The following is a 15,282-nucleotide window of genomic DNA, read 5'->3' as shown; positions in this document are numbered from 1 at the left end:
TCATTGTACTTCGTTCGGTGCATTATTGCTCATGGAAAAGTGTAAAAAGTGTGATGAGGGGCAGCTCCAGCAACACTGGTAACAAAAAGGAAATCTTTATGTCAGACCTTGCTGTCTTCATCAGGTTGATGATGACAAACAAACAGAGGACAAAATAAACAACAACAACCATAACAACACAAAAAACCCCACAAACAACAACCGAGGAAAAAACTGTGCTCAAACTTGTAAACTCTTCTCAGGTTGAATTTAACATTTTCTGATCAGAGAATGAAAGCCACAAATAATCCCTTTGAAAATTTTTGAATAGATAACGTGACTTAAATAAAAGCAAAGTTCATACCTCAACCATTCACCAACAAACACAGAAGTAAAAATAAAAACACATTTCTCCTATAATGTAGTATGAAATATTTCTTAGGTCATGCACTAATCTGATCAGATTCCTCAAAGCTCCAATTACACTTCTGTTTCAAGGTGTCTCCACAGCACAGCAGGCGATTGTCACGTTAATGCGTTTGCTCTACGTGTCCCGATCCTTTAGAAAAACCCAAAGCAGCTCACAATCTTTCACATCACTTTGTTGTACAGAGCACTGACAATATTGGTATAGAGAAAATTTTCAGCGTCAAGAATTGTGGATTTGTTAGATGGAGTTAATCTAAAATGTGCCTGTTAGTGACAGTTAGGAGAAAACACCGATAACAGTGTACACATAGTCTGTAGACCAGTGTGAGACCAGCACCTGGTTTAGGATACCACAGGAAAACAGAGGCACTGTTGAGCTTTACTGACACAGTTTTCAGACGTGACCCTGATTACAAATTGTTACCATCATTAATTAATAAAGTCATGGCTAGCTAAATGACCACATTCTTGGTGTCTCTCACTGAGACAGACTCTGTCTCTGTAGATTAAATAGATCTCCTGTCATCATTCCAGAGAAAATCATATGACAACAGTTACTCTATTTAATAATTTACATGGACATTACTTATTTGATAAAATGGTGTTTGCTGATTTTAAACATTATAAACTCTTTCATTTAGTTCTTTGTTGAATCCGTCTTCTGAAAATCAAATATACCTGCAGAATAATCTCAGATGGAAGACATCGCATATCACTTGATGCTGATGATATCCTGCTTTATATTCCTCATCCTGAAAACACCCTTTTCAAGTTTTCATCCAGTCTGGTCCCCCAACAAAAGTCCACCACAGTGATTCAAACTCATTGAGCCGTCCTACAAAACCTCTCATTGTAGAAAGACACGGTTCTCTGGCTGAGACTGATACAGTTCACTGAGGACACACACACACACACACACACACACACACACACACACACACACACACACACACACACACACACACACACACACACAGACACACACACACAAACACACACACACACACACACACCATCCAAATACAGTGACATGAAGTGGATTAAACATTTCCCCATTTTTTTCTTTGAAGACCAACAAACATTTATCAGAACAAATTTAACAACAAAAATTCATTATTGTGGAAATCAAATAACTTTCTTCATCACATGTTCTCACCATCTTATCACATCCAGTTATAATCACATGTTCTTATTAGATTTCCAAATTAATCATGAGGAGCCAACCTGTTAAAGATAAATGGCTTGTTCATGACCTTTGACCTCATACTGGATCACAGGTTTTTCCACTGTTAAAAGAGAATATGAAGCAAAGTAGGGATTTCTGCTACAACTTCACCTACTTCCAAGGTGCATGGAAAAGTGTAAAAGTGTGATGAGGCAGCTCCAGCAACACTGGTAACATAAGAATATCTTTATGTCAGACCTTGCTCTCTTCATCAGGTTGATGATCACAAACAAACAGAGAACAAACTAAACAACAACAACCATAACAACACAAAAAACCCCACAAACAACAACTGAGTAAAAAACTGCTCAAACTTGTAAACTCTTCTCAGGTTGAATTTAACATTTTCTGATCAGAGAATGAAAGCTGCAAATAATCACTTTGAAAATTTTTGAATACATAACGTGACTTAAAGAAAAGCAAAGTTCATTCCTGAACCATTCCCCCATAAACACAGAGGTAAAAATAAAAATATATTTCTCATATAATGTAGTATGAAATATTTCTTAGGTCATGCACTAAACTGATCAGATTCCTCAAAGCTCCAATTACACTTCTGTTTCAAGGTGTCTCCAAAGCACAGCAGGCGATTGTCACGTTAATGCGTTTGCTCTACGTGTCCCGATCCTTTAGAAAAACGCAAAGTAGCTAGAAGCTGCTGCAGAGACTGATACAGTTCACTGAGGACACACACACCCAAGATTTTTGTTAAAGTTTACATAGATCAGTCAGTGTATCTGACTCTATAGAAGTTAATATACATTTATCTAAATTTAATTACAAATGTCCATTAGACATGTTTACATCTCAGGGATAATTTCATTCACACCTTCAACAAATCAGCCTCTATACCGATGACTTCCTATTGTACATCACAAAAACCCTCATCTTCCCTTCTTTCACTTATTAAACTGATCAGACATTAAAGCAGCTTTGCTTTCTCTCCCATCCATTTTAAATGTGCAACAAATCTTTTACATTGTTTGGATCCACATTTTACCATACTCAGGTAATATAGTTGAAACTCAAGATTTTCGCCTTTGTAAAAGAAAGGAAAGACAAGTTGTAAAGTTGGAATCATTTTTCCAGATGTCTGAGTTGATAAACAAAGCTCTTTCTATCTTTAGCAGAATGAATTTGTTATTTGTTATTATATCTGTCATTTCAAAATCAGAGTAGCTATTTCACAGTGTATAAATTATATGTTAATGGGAGAACATCTGTATTTCTTTCTACACGTGGATTTGGGGACTTTTGCATTACTCACTGCACATTCTTTACTGTCTGTAAAAACATAAACCTAGACTTGGTAAGACAATGAAAATTGTTGAAATTCTCCCATTACAGAATTCAAACCAGCCTTTGAAGCTGTTTGGTGGAAATCAAATGAAGTTTTCTATTCTAAATTTTTACTGTTTATGCCCCTTTATATCTTCGATAATTTGAACAGTCAACTTTCTCAGTACTGAGGGGGAAACACCTCATGATATGTTGAGGACAGCTACAGTTCACTGACTCTGTGTGTTTGCATATGTGTCCTGCCTCTCTGAACCCAGACGTCAAGAGGCCAGTGTTGATCAGTGGCTGTCCGTCGCACAAAAACCTCTCACCTCTCTGACTTTGACACAAACTACCTCAAAAAAACGCATTCTCAGTTTCCCAGTTTATGTGATAACTGGTTTAAGTTTTTAAAATTGGTTGACAGATTGTGACAAATTATTTAAAGTTTTCTTTGTTAAATATTCAACATCAACTTACAAAATTTATTTTTCTTTTAATCACAGAAATTGAAATAAAAAATTTTAAAGAAAAAAACCACCAATAAATCATGCAAAATGTAAATGATGATCACAGACACATATTTATTGTAGATTATGTCCCATATAACAATGATGATGTCTGTTAGTAAATTAATGGGAATTTACAAAAATATCATCCAAGAAAACTTTTCAATCAAAACTCAAGTCAAAACTGATAACTAACTACTAAAGTTATGAAATTCATCTTATTTTCACGAATATTATTTTTAAAGATTAAAGACATTTTTTTTAACAACACATCAAAATATGTGAAAACAAATTCTTAATGAAAGTTGTCGAGACACGTAAAAGAAAAACTACATAAAATAAACACTGACACGTCCTGATCAACTCTTTGATCCATTGATAAACAGCATGATCAGAGTGATCCAAGTCCCTGCTGGAGTCAGTCAGAGCATTTCCATAGAGAGCCACTTTGCATCAGCAGCACCATGCTCCAGTGCTCTGGGAGAGTTTATAGTCCTGAGAGTTGAAGACCTGATGACTGACAGCTGTCCTTCATGACAACAGAAGCCACGGAAATCCTCCTCATCAAGAAGATGACGCTGACCTCCGTCCTCATCTGGACTCTCCTCTGCTGCTGCTTCACAGGTAAAGTCCAGAGAATCAAACTCCTCTCTATCAACGTCCGTCCCTTTGAAATCAAGCCGACAAAACCGTGACGCTGCTTCATGTTTCTGTCTCTGTGTCCTCAGAGTCCAGAGGCCAGGTCACAGTGACTCAGCCTGGAGCAGTGAGCTCTGCTCTGGGAGGCTCCGTCGCCATCAAATGTAGGACCAGTCAGGATGTTTATGTGGCTAGCAACTACCACCTTTTAGCCTGGTACCAACAGAGAGACGGAGAAACTCCTAAACTACTTATTTACTATGCTACCACTCGAGCATCAGGGATTCCAGGTCGTTTTACAGGCAGTGGATCAAAGTCTGACTTCACTCTGACCATCAGTGGAGTCCAGGCTGAAGATGCAGTAGTTTACTACTGTCAGAGTTATCACGTTATAAACAGCAAGGCTGTGTTGACACAGTGAAAAAGTGTCGTACAAAAACCTCCCTCAGTCAGACTGAAGAGAAACTGAACTGGCTGCTGCAGCTGGAAGCTACTGCAGAGACTGATACAGTTCACTGAGGACACACACACACACACACAGAAATTGTGTAAGAAAAACCTATACTTTAGTAACCTATACCAAAAGTACAGTAAATTTTGAAGTAAATTAATCAATTAACGTGGAGCATAGAGGCTCATAATAAAGGACATGCAAATCTATGAAATGGGGAATATTAATGTTGACAGAAATATTTACTAAATAAAACAACATTGATCGATATAAATATACACAAATACACACATGCAAAGCAGAAGCACGACCATAAAAAGCACATAAAGATAGATAAATCTCTCTGCCACGATAAAAGACCCTCATGCAGGTACATGAGGACAGACAGGCAGTAGTAAGACAGCGATCGGTAACAGCAGATATCAAGGCAAGTACGCAACCAGGACAGACGGAGGACAGCAAGGAGCAATAGTTTTCCAGTGCTGACAGAGACACCGCTAATTAACGATTTGTTAAAATGAGCTCCAGATAAATACTATGAGTCCAGTGCTCTTATATTTACTGTGACAGATTGAAACTCTTGTTCAGCTGTAACAGAGACTTCAGACTGACCGAAAGGTTTTTATTTCTCACTGAGATAATACAGTCCACTCTTGCTAGAGCTTTAAAAAACTAAACTGATATATAGTTGTTCTTATGTTGAGGACCGTCTGAGCAGAGGAGAAGCCAAACAACGTGTAATCTTGTACATAAGACAGACACCTACATATTTGATCAAGTTCCCAACCCAGCAATCTACAATTCTTCAGTGTTTGACCATGATGAAAATGTACTGATTTCTTGTCAAGGGTTTCAAGATTTTGTTTCTTCAAGCACTGCAAACTTTTGAGAGTAGTGCTGCGATCCTGAGACTAAGCTGTAGAACAGTTATTAATATGGAAAATAACCACTGAAGGCATGTCCATGATAGCTGCCTCTGTTGACATGTAATGTTGAATTCATCAGAAAATTGCCAAAACATGAAACTACCTCAAAATCTAGTTTGAAAAAAACTCAAGACCAATTTGGAGGTTGGGGGTATTTCTCCCATGTCAGGTCAGTCACTGTTCATTAGGACACTGACATGGAATGTCAAATAAAATCCACCTTGGATAGATGTTGAAAATAATTTGGTTTGTTGGAGCATAAATACGTTGTTTATCTGTGCTGGGGTCAACACCATCCTGACATCAAGGTGGAGATCTCATGATATGTTGAGGACAGCTACAGTTCACTGACTCTGTGTGTTCGCATATATGTCCTGCCTCTCTGGTCCCAGACATCAAGATGTCACATGTTCTCACCATCTATTCACATCCAGTTATAATCACATGTTCTTATCAGATTTTCCTAATTAATCAAGAGGAGCCAACCTGTTAAAGATAAATGGCTTGTTCATGACCTTGATCGCATATAGTCTGTGAGAGCAGTGTGAGACCAGCACCTGGTTTAGGATACCACAGGAAAACAGAGGCACTGTTGAGCTTTACCGACACAGTTTTCGGACGTGACCCGAATTAAACATTGTTACCATCATTAATTAATAAAGTCATGAGCTAATGTGACCACATTCTTGGTGTCTCTCACTGAGACAGACTCTGTCTTTGTAAATTAAATAGATCTCCTGTCATCATTCCAGAGAAAAACATATGACAACAGTTATTCTATTTAATAATTTACATGGACATTACTTATTTGATAAAATGGTGTTTACTGATTTTGAACCTTATAAACTCTTTCATTAAGTTCTTTGTTGAATCCGTCTTCGAATCGAATATACCTGCAGAATAATCTCAGATGGAAGACATCGTATATCACTTGATGCTACTGATATCCTGCTTTATATTCCTCATCCTGAAAAGACCCTTTTCAAGTTTTCATCCAGTCTGGTTCCTCCAACAAAAGTCCACCACAGTGATACAAGCTCATTCAGCCGTCTTACAAAACCTCTCATTGTAGAAAGACACGGTTCTCTGGCTCTGAAACATACAAATTCACCCCAAAAATATGTAAATTTATCATATTTGTGAGGTAAAAGATCAGACTGTCAGAATTTCTTCATAAATACACACAAAAGTATTAACTTTTAATTTTTAAATATCTCAGCATTAATAATTTCTTTCAAAATAAAATAAAGACATAAAATTGATTTCTTCAGTGACAAATGACTTTATTGAAATTTCAGTCTGAGGGGGACATTGATTTATTTGATAGTGAAATTAGTGGGAGTTTTGTGACAAACGGCATTTTGAAAGAACATTTCTCCACTTTAATTTGAGCAAGTTCACAAAGAAGTTAGCATTAACGTATTTCTAATTAGTGTGCTGAAATTGTGACTGATCCATTGATAAACAGCATGATCAGAGTGATCCAAGTCCCTGCTGGAGTCAGTCAGAGCATTTCCATAGAGAGCCACTTTGCATCAGCAGCACCATGCTCCAGTGCTCTGGGAGAGTTTATAGTCCTGAGAGTTGAAGACTGGATGACTGACAGCTGTCCTTCATGACAACAGAAGCCACAGAAATCCTCCTCATCAAGAAGATGACGCTGACCTCCGTCCTCATCTGGACTCTCCTCTGCTGCTGCTTCACAGGTAAAGTCCAGAGAATCCAACTCCTCTACTCTATCAACGTCCGTCCCTCTGAAATCAAGCCGACAAAACCGTGACGCTGCTTCATGTTTCTGTCTCTGTGTCCTCAGAGTCCAGAGGCCAGGTCACAGTGACTCAGCCTGGAGCAGTGAGCTCTGCTCTGGGAGGCTCCGTCGCCATCAAATGTAGGACCAGTCAGGATGTTTATGTGGCTAGCAACAAACACTTTTTAGCCTGGTACCAACAGAGAGACGGAGAAACTATTAAACTACTTATTTACGCTGCTACCACTCGAGCATCAGGGATTCCAGATCGTTTTACAGGCAGTGGATCAAACTCTGACTTCACTCTGACCATCAGTGGAGTCCAGGCTGAAGATGCAGCAGTTTACTACTGTCAGAGTTATCACTATCTCAACAGCAAAGCTGTGTTCACACAGTGAAAAAGTGTCGTACAAAAACCTCCCTCAGTCAGACTGAAGAGAAACTGAACTGGCTGCTGCAGCTGGAAGCTACTGCAGAGACTGATACAGTTGACTGGACAAACACACACACACACACACACATACACACACACCATACGCACACACACACACACACACACACACACACACACACACACACACACACACACACATAGAGTTTAATCAAGTGGATTGAACACCACTGTTGCTTTTATGTCCAATGAAAATGTATAAAACAAGTTAAAAGAAATAATATGATCTTGTTTGAAATCAAATTACTTTATCCATCACCTCTTCTCACCATCCATTCATATCCAGTTATAATCACATTTTCTTTGGGTCAGTAAATAAATCAAGAGGAGCCAACTTGGTACAGTTAATGACAAGAGGCTTGTACATGACCTTTGACCTCAGTCTCACACTGAATCACACTTATATCAACTACACACAATCACACACACACACACACACACACACCATACGCACACACAATCACACACAAACACACACACACACCGTACACAGAAAATTTCATGAAGTGGTTTCAACATGTATCAAAACAAGTTGAATATCAAAACACTGATCTTGGTGGAAATCAAATAACTTTCTTCATCACAGCTTCTCTCCATCCATTCACATCCAGTTATAGTCACATGTTCTTATCTGACTTGTAAATAAATCAAGAGGAGCCAACCTGAGACAGTGAATGACAAAAGGCCTTGTGATGACCTTTGACCTCAGCTGCACACTGGATCACAGCTATCTCAGCTATAGGCTGTGAGAAGAAAATATGACGACACAGATCAGCATCAGAAATCTTCATGATCAAAGACGACACAAACAAAACCCAAACGTCTGTCAGATCTCACAAAAAATTGTCTTAAATATGTGAACTAATAGTATCTGAGGAAAAGCTCAGCATCAACTGAAATCACGAAAACGCAAAAGACATAAGCGACTGACTGGATAAACTGTATCTACATGTATATATAACTACAAGTGTATAAACGGCCAAAGCATATGCAGCAACACATTCCCCCTGACATGCAACTCAAAAACCCAACAAATACATTTAGACTGAAAGTTAAGTCTTGACCTTGGAAACAGCTGTTGACAAAATCTCTCCAGTCTCTCTCCGTTCAGTATCCGTTGTGGAACTTTCAGTTCATTTCACATGATCTTCCTCAGCAGACGGAGTTGTCCGGTTGTCAGTGAAATGCACATGTTCAGATTCCCATTCCTCCGAGTGTTTCTGGGACTTCTTGTCCATGTTGACCTGGAAGTTAAAAAAATCAACAGGGCAAACTCCATCTGCTGAGGAAGATCATGTAATTTGGTCCAAAGCTCCAGAACTGCTAGTAAGTGGAGCTTGTGTTGAAATGGTTTTGATGGTCAAGCTTGAACTTTCAGTCTCAACTTTTAAGTCAACATGGACGAGACGCTCTTGAAGTTCAGCATGAAAACCTTCAGGAAACTCACATTACTGCTCACAGCTGTTACTACACGGACTTGAGACAAAGAAATCTGTCCCACTGCGACTGATGATGACCTCCATCATCTCTACTCTGTCCCAGAGTTGGACCAAGTGTTACTCAAAGGCTGTGCTCAAGTACAAGTCCTGTTACTTTGTCAAAACAAGCATTCAGGTAAAAGTATTCATCAAAGTATCTACTTGAGGTAAAGTACGACAGTATGGACTGAAAAAAACGAATGAGTATCGAGTAATTTAATTAAACAAAAGAGAAAAAATACCAGCACACCACTGTCTTTTCCCTCGTCTTTTACTTGCTGTGGATATGACTGACATCATTTCAACCACACATGGTCTTCCTCAGGTAAAGAAGTGAACACACACCTGTGTGTATGATCGGCTTGTGATGAAATGTCACCTCGTCATATCCTGTCTAGATCCCCTGCGACATATACACCAGGACAATATTCCCAGTCTGCATCTCTCACCTGTGATCACATGTGAATATTACATTAATATTATACTCTACTACTTACACCAATAAGTAAAGACATGTTTTAAATCACTGTCTGTGCTTGTTTTCTTCTATATTATATTATGATTTGGTAAATAAATCAGAAAATCAGAAATGCATGGACCATGACCAAGAGTGTCAACATGTAACAGTGTCTTTAAACTTTGTTAATTCCAGTAAACATGTCCCAGGTTCCAGGTCCCATCACAGACCCCCCCCCCCAGACCAGGTGTGAGCCCCCCACATCCAGTCCTCTCCAGTCACTTGAAGACAATAAAATGTGGCCAAATCCGTCTCTAATCTCACTGGAAATGTCTAAGATCAGATGACTCATTTGAGACAGTTGTTGAAATGTTATGTCATGTCCACATAAAATAAAAGTCTTCTTCCTTTTTTTTTCCTGTCTCTGTTCATCAGGATACATCAATGACCAAGACCAGTTAAACGGTTGATACAGTGGCAAAGATGCAAAACTGTAGCTCAAATATTGACACGAGAACAGGAAGCAGGAAGACTAGTAGATTTGAAGCCTGATATACGGTAGTGTTTGAATAGAGTATTACATTTATTAGTGTTGTTACAGCCCGGCTCTAAGACTGCAACCAAAACGGGAGACACATGGGTATATTCAATGACAAAGTAATTTATTTATAACGAAATGATCGAAACAAGCACAACTAAAACAAACTTATTTAAAGCTACAGTCTCAAACCGTTTCCCAACATTTTTCGGTTGAAATATGCTGCAAAACAGATCTTAATGTGGAGAGGTGCTGTCAAAGGCTCCTGTGCCCCAGACTCGTTGAACAGCCTGGCAGCAGAGCAGAGACCTTCCCTTCTAAAGTCTTTGAACGAGCCTCGCCCTTCCAACCAATCAGAGAAGGCCAAAGTCAGGGCTGCATCAGCTGAGACGGCAAACATGACGAGGACGCAGGTGAGGGGCTGAGCGGAGCGTAACACAGCAGGGAGAGGGAGGGTTGGGAGGTGAAGTGGGGTTTGCTTTCGAGTCTCATGCTACCACTGGTTTGATTTACAGAACTTGCACATTGTAGCTGCAGGTACATGGAAGTGTAAGTCGTTAGCACCCACCTCTGCACATCCCCATAAACTGTATTTATATGTAAATAAGAATCAGTGAAATAGAGAAATACCATTATTTTGGCTTCTTTAGCCCATAATCTGATCAGGAACTAGAGCGGGTTTTCTGGCTTCTCCCACTTAATTTTAAAATGCACAGAATGTAAAAGTGCACTGCACACACCTGTAATCTCAGCCAAGTACCGGTTCTACTCTCGTCACGATTTACTGATTACTTTTTCATGACAAAGGAAAAGTGCATTTTAAATCTGAACCCTTTTTTCCCCTTCACATCAATCAATGAACAAGCAATACGGTGCCAGTAACAAATAAAAGTCCCTGCTGGAGTCAGTCAGAGCATTTCCATAGAGAGCCACTTTGCATCAGCAGCACCATGCTCCAGTGCTCTGGGAGAGTTTATAGTCCTGAGAGTTGAAGACTGGATGACTGACAGCTGTCCTTCATGACAACAGAAGCCACAGAAATCCTCCTCATCGAGAAGATGACGCTGACCTCCGTCCTCATCTGGACTCTCCTCTGCTGCTGCTTCACAGGTAAAGTCCAGAGAATCCAACTCCTCTCCTCTATCAACGTCCGTCCCTCTGAAATCAAGCCGACAAAACCGTGACGCTGCTTCATGTTTCTGTCTCTGTGTCCTCAGAGTCCAGAGGCCAGGTCACAGTGACTCAGCCTGGAGCAGTGAGCTCTGCTCTGGGAGGCTCCGTCGCCATCAAATGTAGGACCAGTCAGGATGTTTATGTGGCTAGCAACTACCACATTTTAGCCTGGTACCAACAGAGAGATGGAGAAACTCCTAAACTACTTATTTACACTGCTACCACTCGAGCATCAGGGATTCCAGGTCGTTTTACAGGCAGTGGATCCAACTCTGACTTCACTCTGACCATCAGTGGAGTCCAGGCTGAAGATGCAGCAGTTTACTATTGTCAGAGTTTTCACGTTATCAACAGCAAAGATGTGTTGACACAGTGAAAGAGCGTCGTACAAAAACCTCCCTCAGTCAGACTGAAGAGAAACTGAACTGGCTGCTGCAGCTGGAAGCTACTGCAGAGACTGATACAGTTCACTGAGGACACATACACACAAACACACAAACACACACACACACACACACACACACACACACACACACACACACACACACACACACACACACACACACACACACACACACACACACACACACACACACCATCCAAATACAGTGACATGAAGTGGATTAAACATTTCCCCATTTTTTTCTTTGAAGACCAAGAAAAACATTTATCAGAACAAATTTAACAACAAAAATTCATTATTGTGGAAATCAAATAACTTTCTTCATCACATGTTCTCACCATCTTATCACATCCAGTTATAATCACATGTTCTTATCAGATTTTCCAAATTAATCATGAGGAGCCAACCTGTTAAAGATAAATGGCTTGTTCATGACCTTTGACCTCATACTGGAACACAGGTTTTTCCACTGTTAAAAGAGAATATGAAGCAAAGTAGGGATTTCTGCTACAACTTCACCTACTTCCAAGGTGCATGGAAAAGTGTAAAAGTGTGATGAGGCAGCTCCAGCAACACTGGTAACAAAAGGAAATCTTTATGTCAGACCTTGCTGTCTTCATCAGGTTGATGATGACAAACAAACAGAGGACAAAATAAACAACAACAACCATAACAACACAAAAAACCCCACAAACAACAACCGAGGAAAAAACTGTGCTCAAACTTGTAAACTCTTCTCAGGTTGAATTTAACATTTTCTGATCAGAGAATGAAAGCCACAAATAATCCCTTTGAAAATTTTTGAATACATAACGTGACTTAAATAAAAGCAAAGTTCATACCTCAACCATTCACCCACAAACATAGAGGTAAAAATAAAAACACATTTCTCCTATAATGTAGTATGAAATATTTCTTATGTCATGCACTAATCTGATCAGATTCCTCAAAGCTCCAATTACACTTCTGTTTCAAGGTTTCTCCACAGCACAGCAGGCGATTGTCACGTTAATGCGTTTGCTCTACGTGTCCCGATCCTTTAGAAAAACCCAAAGTAGCTAGAAGCTGCTGCAGAGACTGATACAGTTCACTGAGGACACACACACCCAAGATTTTTGTTAAAGTTTACATAGATCAGTCAGTGTATCTGACTCTATAGAAGTTAATATACATTTATCTAAATTTAATTACAAATGTCCATTAGACATGTTTACATCTCAGGGATAATTTCATTCACACCTTCAACAAATCAGCCTCTATACCGATGACTTCCTATTGTACATCACAAAAACCCTCATCTTCCCTTCTTTCACTTATTAAACTGATCAGACATTAAAGCAGCTTTGCTGTCTCTCCCACCCATTTTAAATGTGCAACAAATCTTTTACATTGTTTGGATCCACATTTTACCATACTCAGGTAATATAGTTGAAACTCAAGATTTTCGCCTTTGTAAAGGAAAGGAAAGACAAGTTGTAAAGTTGGAATCATTTTTCCAGATGTCTGAGTTGATAAACAAAGCTCTTTCTATCTTTAGCAGAATGAATTTGTTATTTGTTATTACATCTGTCATTTCACAATCAGAGTAGCTATTTCACAGTGTATAAATTATATGTTAATGGGAGAACATCTGTACTTCTTTCTAAACGTGGATTTGGGGACTTTTGCATTACTCACTGCACATTCTGTACTGTCTGTAAAAACATAAACCTAGACTTGGTAAGACAATGTTGAAATTCTCCCATTACAGAATTCACACCAGCCTTTGAAGCTGTTTGGTGGAAATCAAATGAAGTTTTCTATTCTAAATTTTTACCGTTTATGCCCCTTTATATATTCGATAATTTGAACAGTCAACTTTCTCAGTACTGAGAGGGAAACACCTCATGATATGTTGAGGACAGCTACAGTTCACTGACTCTGTGTGTTTGCATATGTGTCCTGCCTCTCTGCTCCCAGACGTCAAGAGGCCAGTGTTGATCAGTGGCTGTCCGTCGTACAAAAACCTCTCACCTCTCTGACTTTGACACAAACTACCTCAAAAAAACGCATTCTCAGTTTCCCAGTTTATGTAATAACTGGTTTAAGTTTTTAAAATTGGTTGACAGATTGTGACAAATTATATAAAGTTTTTTCTGAAATATTAAACATCAACTTACAAAATTTATTTTAATTTTAATCAAAGAAATTGAAATAAAAAATTTTAAAGAAAAAAACCACCAATAAATCATGCAAATTGTAAATGATGATCACAGACACATATTTATTGTAGATTATGTCCCATATAATAATGATGATGTCTGTTAGTAAATTAATGAGAATTTACAAAAATATCCTCCAAGAAAACTTTTCAATCAAAACTCAAGTCAAAACTGATAACTAACTACTAAAGTTATGAAATTCATCTTATTTTCATGAATATTATTTTTAAAGATTAAAGACATTTTTTTTTAACAACACATCAAAATATGTGAAAACAAATTCTTAAAAAAAGTTTGAATGAAAGTTTTTGAGACACGTAAAAGAAAAACTACATAAAATAAACACTGACACGTCCTGATCAACTCTTTGATCCATTGATAAACAGCAGGATCAGAGTGATCCAAGTCCCTGCTGGAGTCAGTCAGAGCATTTCCATAGAGAGCCACTTTGCATCAGCAGCACCATGCTCCAGTGCTCTGGGAGAGTTTATAGTCCTGAGAGTTGAAGACTGGATGACTGACAGCTGTCCTTCATGACAACAGAAGCCACGGAAATCCTCCTCATCAAGAAGATGACTTTGACCTCCCTGCTCATCTGGACTCTCCTCTGCTGCTGCTTCACAGGTAAAGTCCAGAGAATCAAACTCCTCTCCTCTATCAACGTCCGTCCCTCTGAAATCAAGCCGACAAAACCGTGAAGCTGCTTCATGTTTCTGTCTCTGTGTCCTCAGAGTCCAGAGGCCAGCTCACAGTGACTCAGCCTGGAGCAGTGAGGTCTGCTCTGGGAGGCTCCGTCGCCATCAAATGTAGGACCAGTCAGGATGTTTACGTCTATAGCAACAAACAATGTTTAGCCTGGTACCAACAGAGAGACGGAGAAACTCCTAAACTACTTATTTACACTGCTACCACTCGAGCATCAGGGATTCCAGGTCGTTTTACAGGCAGTGGATCCAACTCTGACTTCACTCTGACCATCAGTGGAGTCCAGGCTGAAGATGCAGCAGTTTACTACTGTCAGAGTTTACACGATCCCAACAGTCAGTGGTTGTTGACACAGTGAAAAAGCGTCGTACAAAAACCTCCCTCAGTCAGACTGAAGAGAAACTGAACTGGCTGCTGCAGCTGGAAGCTACTGCAGAGACTGATACAGTTCACTGAGGACACACACACACACACACACACACACACACACACACACACACACACACACACACACACACACAGACACACACACACACAAACACAGCATACACACACACACCGTACACAGAAAATTTCATGAAGTGGTTTCAACATGTATCAAAACAAGTTGAATATCAAAACACTGATCTTGGTGGAAATCAAATAACTTTCTTCATCACAGCTTCTCTCCATCCATTCACATCCAGTTTTAGT

At 39.2% G+C, this 15,282-nt stretch overlaps 1 gene segment (V, D, J or C); it reads left to right on the top strand.

Moving 5' to 3' along the window:
- The first annotated feature begins 7,090 nt into the window (after positions 1–7,090).
- LOC120787329 lies at positions 7,091–7,581 on the top strand. The segment is given in 2 exon segments: positions 7,091–7,142; positions 7,250–7,581. Coding segments are annotated over 2 exon segments (384 nt in total).
- Positions 7,582–15,282: the final 7,701 nt, after the last annotated feature.

This window comes from Xiphias gladius, unplaced genomic scaffold (genome assembly GCF_016859285.1).
Source record: "Xiphias gladius isolate SHS-SW01 ecotype Sanya breed wild unplaced genomic scaffold, ASM1685928v1 HiC_scaffold_1364, whole genome shotgun sequence".
Taxonomy (NCBI): Eukaryota; Metazoa; Chordata; class Actinopteri; order Istiophoriformes; family Xiphiidae; genus Xiphias; species Xiphias gladius.
Note: the sequence above shows the minus strand (reverse complement) of the source record. Positions and strands in the feature narration are given on the sequence as shown.